Here is a 5,683-nt window from a genome sequence, read left to right as displayed (position 1 = left end):
TAACCCAACAGTTGGGTTAGTCCATATTTGACCCAAAGTTGGGTTAAAACAACCCAGCATTTTTTAGAGTGTTCTTACATGGTTTGTTTAACAAAAACAAAATAAATAAAAAGAATATATATATTTAGATGATGTCCATTTTCTGGTTATTGAAGTGAAAACATCTCATTGGGGGAAAAAAATGCTATTTTCAATTAACTGTTTAACAATGCTATGAAAATTCCATCGATAGCCTGTTTCACTTTGAGGCCATTTGATGATGTCGTGCACTTTAGTGATTATACATTTCTATTAGACTATTTTTGCAAGTTTGTCTGCTAATAATAATTATTATTAAACAGTTTTATACTATTGCTAGGTCCTTGCAAATGTCTGTGCCTTTGTAAGTAATTAATATTTATGCCATAGATCATTTATTTGATTTCAAATATAGTGCCTTCTTTTGAATCCAGTGTTAAAATAGCAGGTGATTTTTTATTTATTTATTTTTTCATATTACTGGAATATAGTCCTCCACATTTACGCTGTCCTTGAAAACTCTGTAAACGGTGTATATATAGGACTGTATGGTTACTGGAAACTCTGAGGCAATTGCAGGTTAGAGAGAAAATAAAAATGTGTCTATAAAGAGTGCCATTATAGCAGAACATACTTCTTAGAAAGCATACATGCACATACCGTAGCGAAGTGAGTAGAAGCAAATCATGAAGGACGTGTACATGCAGGGTTTGTTAATATCCTGTCGTTAGTAATAAATGCTTTTTGCCATTATTTGAAGAATGCTACGATAAGACGATAAGTGTACACTGAACTGTATACAACTTCAGTGGCTGACCTCTCACCTCACAGTTCATGTAAACTTATCAAGTGACTGTCTGACCTGAGGATAATTTGCCTTAATTACTTCCTGTTGTTAAGCAGAGGAAAGAGCTTAAAGAAAGTCTGCTTTTGGTCTAAATCTGGTAATCTGGTGCCAGTAGCTAGCCTTTTTTTCTTTCTTTGCTAATCTAATTTATGCATTAGACGCTGGTTTTGCCATATTTTTGCTTGTTTTTCCATTAAAGGACATGACTTTAAAGGTTACTGCTTTGTTTATGGAGAGGATAAAATCCTACACCCAGATGAATCACAAAATCTTGTATGGATTTGTTGTTTTTATGGCTTTGTCTGAACAATACAAAAGGGAGTTCAGTAAAAACACAGTTTGGGCCTCAGATATGGCAGAGTAAATAAACGTGTGTGTTAAGGTAGAGTCCCCCATCATCACCTTAACTGCGCTCCATGTGTTTTCACTCAGGAGAATGAGGGCATGTACAGCGTCTGCTTTCAAAGCGCTGCAGCTCTTTCAATGTACAATGAGACTAAAGTGCTAAAAGGATCCTGGATACGTTGCAGCCTAGCATGTCATAAAACCCAACGATGCTGTAGTTCATGGGTTTAAAAAAGCGGCTTGTCTACGGTAGAACGATCAAAACGTACACTCATAGTAAAGAAAAAACGACAGCTATGAGAAGCGCAAATGAAGAATTGTGCTTAAGCCTCCATTTGGCTGGATAATTGCCATGCAGGCAAAACGTACTTTAACTTCTCCATTGATCTCTTGAAATGAATGTACTGAATTAATTCAATAATATCTCTGTATTGCACTGATGAAAGCACTAGATCCCCATCCTCTGTTCTTAATTAGCAGCCAGGATGCTGAAGTTGAGTCTGGCCAGCTGGTGTAACTGTGGCCTGCCCTCTGACCTCTCCGTGTTAAGTAACTACAGACTTTCGCTGTAGATAAACTATCAGAGAAGCCGAGCTGCGCTCTTTCTCCGGCACCAAAAAGCAAACGCACTTCAGCTCTGCTGCTTCATGAGCAGTGCTGTATGTCTGCATTTCACTCTATGCATGTTTTAGGCAATGCTTCAGAAATGAGAATTGCAGACTACATGGAATTAGCACAAAACGAAGCTCATTCTTCTTTAACCTTTTTGTTGCTTTGCATTTTGTCGTTCAGTAATACCAACAGTCAGTATTTAGTTTTACAAACCCAACGGTTTCATGTTTAACTGGTTGGTAAAAGTAAATTTTTCAGCCTTTTCCGATATACCATTGCCTTTTTCCCCCTCAAACATCTCTTGTAATTAAAACGGGTTTTATGTAGGAATGTTCTGTAATAATGAGTCCTAAGAAGACAAAGAGTCAAACGTGCTTATCTTTATTGCCTTACAAAAACGTAACCATAGTTTCTGCCAAAACAACACAGACACTAATTTCTAGGAAACAAATTTATTTATTTTTAGTTCTACAAAAGAATGTTTATAAATGACGTTGCCCCCTTATTCTTTTGTATCTCTATCTAATGCAAACATGCAGTATTCATTAAAAAGCTGCAGCCATAACTATAATAACTGTTTTTTTGTGTTATATATATTTTTTTATTTATTTTTTGGTAGAGATGGTGTGATCAGGTTGAGTGGCATATTTTCAGCAGGATCATTCACACCTCAGTTGGTGCCGTACTGAATGTTCAGAGGCCTGTTCAAGGGTTAAAACACACTGAATGCCATGCTTCATCATTATCTGGCAAAGCAGTTTCTAGATATATATAGAGAAAGCCTTATCTACTAGGCACCTCCAACATATCAAAAATGTTTGCTCGTTAAGGTTTCTACAATTTAGGACACTTTTAGGAGATAGCACTACATTTCTGACAGTGATAACATCTCACCCACATGGTATTTGCAGCAGATTAGGAATGGGAATCTTGGGAGGTCAGAATATCGGAGTAGAAAGCTTGTGATACATTGTTCACTTGAAATTTGTGTCTCGTCGGCTTTCCTCTGCTTACGCAGTGTGCTATTAGCGAAGGCCTGTTTTTCTTACCTGACAGCCCATTCATCATGGGCAGAGCATACAGGGAAGGGCTTGTGTAGCGGCTGCTACCTGTGCTTAGATGGCTGCTTTAATGGACTGGATACTGCTTTTGTTGGTCGTCCAAATGTTTGGATTAGGTGTGGAAAGTTGACGATTTTGATAAATGACTTTTTAAAGACACTTTACATGTGTGCGATAGTCTTCCTCCGTCCTACAGTGTGAAACAAACGAGTCCCATGCAGCTTGTCATTATGCGCTTTGTGTTTCCGTGCAGTCGAGCGGGACAAGGATTTCTCCCATCACAGACGACACTACAGGGAGTTTCGTTTCGACCTGACTCAGATTCCAGAAGGTGAGGCAGTGACTGCCGCCGAGTTCAGGATTTATAAGGATCACAGTCACGTCAGACATGAGAACATCACACTCAAGGTCACCATATACCAAGTCATCAAAGAATATCCAAACAGGTGAGATCTTTCCCCATTTTACACTACAGTTCAAAAGTTTGGACACACTGGAGCCAATTAATGTTCCTTAAATTACTTTTTACAGAATGCAAAATGAAATAAAAGAACACAAACAGCACCTGCAAATAAAACGCCATTGTTAGCGGCCATAATTAATTCTCAGGGAATTCCCCACAACATCTTAATCAAAATGTCTGGATGAGTTGGAGCAGATGGAGCAACGGAAAAGCAGCCAATAAGTGTCTAATGCATACAGTATGAACTTCTTCAAATCCATTTAATAAGCATCACAGAATGAACCTCAAGAACCTCACTTCTCGGTCACAGCATTATTCCCATACTTGTGTTATTTCATATTTTCACTTCATAGTAGTAATAAAGAATGAGTAAACATGCCTTTTGACAGGTGGTGTAGTTTCCAAATAAAGATCATGTTTCTTGCTAAAAATCTAAATAGAACATGCCAAAAATACAAACACTCCATCAAGTCTTGCACACTCTAAAGAAATAGATGGGCACCATATTGTGTAAAAAACGTTTTTTGATGTTTTTGAAAAAAGTTAGCTCACCAAGGCTGCATTTATTTGGGCAAAATACAATGAAAGCAGTAATACTGTGAAATATTGTTACAATTTAAAATAACTGTATTCTATTTAAATATACTGTAAAATGTAGTTTATTGCTGTGATCAAAGCTGAATTTTCAGCAGCCATTACTCCAGTCTTTAGTGTCACATGATCCTTCAGAAATCATTCTATAAAGTGCTGATTTTTATGCTTTAATAATATTTTTTACTGAAACATCATACTTTTTTTTTCCAGGAAGAATAGAACGTGCAAAAAAAATGTTTTTTTTTTAAAACAGAAACCTTGTGTAGCATTATAAATGTCACAATTGACCATTTTCATCAATTTAATCTGTTCTTGCTGAATAAAAGTATTAATTTCATTAGAAAGCACGTTTTTGAACAGCAGTGTTCAAAAGTTCTGCCTGGTCAGAATCAAAATTGTCTGAACCTTTGCTAGGTTCGTTTAATACACAATCTCATAGCAGGACTTGATGGAGATGATGGAGAAACATTATCATTTATTTGTGAACTGCATCCATTAAAATATAAATTCTGTGAACCTCAGACGATTTGTAAACATTTGCATGTCTTTAAATGTAATACAGTAGTAGTACGCTTTATTTGTGCCTTCGCGGGACAGTTTCTGCAGCATCAACATCAATAACACAATAAACAAAATCAACATATAAAATATCACAACATACTCAAACCACAAACCCGGGCATTTACAATACACAACTCCCTCATGTATTTAAGATGTATGAATGAACATTAAATTACAAGTACATAAAACACTACACACACTAATGATATTGTGTTGAAAAAGCTCTTTTACAGCTGAACAAAGCATCAGCGGCAGTTTTTGCCCCAGAGTAACACGTTGAGTTTAAATTAAACCTGACTTCCAATTAAACCTGTAGGATAGTCTCTTAAAGCTCTGCCTGGTCTGTGAAACACTTTAGGCAGGCAATCAAGCGGAAAATAAAAGGACATCCTGTTTACACGAGTGAGTCTGGAGTCTGTCTGGAGGTTTCCCTTGTGACGATTCTACTGAATGCGTCAGGATGTTTTAAGACTGTAATTTGTCACCATTGAAAGACTGACAGTGGTACACAACGTCTCGGATTAGTCATCTTACTGTTTCAGAAATTATGTGGAAAAAGTTAAATACATTTGTCTGATATTAATGTAACATATTTTGGAACTTGTTCCAAGGATGATGTTGTGTAACATGATTCAGGAACACGTGTCCCAAGCTTTGCTTTTACAGCTACTGTAGGCTACCATATTTACTACAGGATCTATTAATATGTAACTAATATCATTGCTTTTGCTGAATGGGAAAAAATCCAGATGGCTGACTGGTATCTTTATCATTCTGAGTATTCCACAAGAAGATTTACTTTATGGAGTTTTAAAACCAAGGTTGAGGAGGAGCTAGTTCATTTGATCCTGTCAATCATTATGCAAGAGTATATAAACAGCTGCGTACCTCACTACCGTGATGACTCTTCCAGCATCCCTCCATCACCCCATCTCCTGCCTTAAATCTATCCATTCATTACTACATTTGTGATTATGTAATCCTCGAACTTGAGTGCTCTGTTTTGCACAGCAAGCTAAATCTGTTCACCTTCACCGTACCCAAGTATACTGTAAATACCTACAAAACTCTTGTAGGATTTACCGAGAAATAACATTTCATTTGTTTTCAGATACTTTTTTAAGTTATCTTCAGCTACACTCTAAAAAATGTTGGGTTGTTTCAACCCAACTTTGGGTCAAA

The 5,683-nt window shown here is 36.7% G+C and overlaps 1 protein-coding gene across 1 annotated transcript in view; it reads left to right on the top strand.

Moving 5' to 3' along the window:
• Positions 1 to 5,683, top strand: part of bmp5 (bone morphogenetic protein 5) — a gene marked incomplete at its 5' end in the record, with an annotated part of 15,014 nt that overhangs the window by 1,196 nt on the left and 8,135 nt on the right. The window contains one exon of the mRNA XM_016477143.1: positions 3,137 to 3,329. Within this exon, the coding sequence (XP_016332629.1) occupies positions 3,137 to 3,329 (193 nt within the window). The remainder of the gene's footprint in view (positions 1 to 3,136; positions 3,330 to 5,683) is intronic.

Source organism: Sinocyclocheilus anshuiensis, unplaced genomic scaffold, assembly GCF_001515605.1.
Source record: "Sinocyclocheilus anshuiensis isolate Anshui unplaced genomic scaffold, SAMN03320099.WGS_v1.1 scaffold1540, whole genome shotgun sequence".
Taxonomy (NCBI): Eukaryota; Metazoa; Chordata; class Actinopteri; order Cypriniformes; family Cyprinidae; genus Sinocyclocheilus; species Sinocyclocheilus anshuiensis.
The sequence above is the reverse complement of the archived record's forward strand: the minus strand, read 5'-3'. Positions and strand labels throughout refer to the sequence as shown.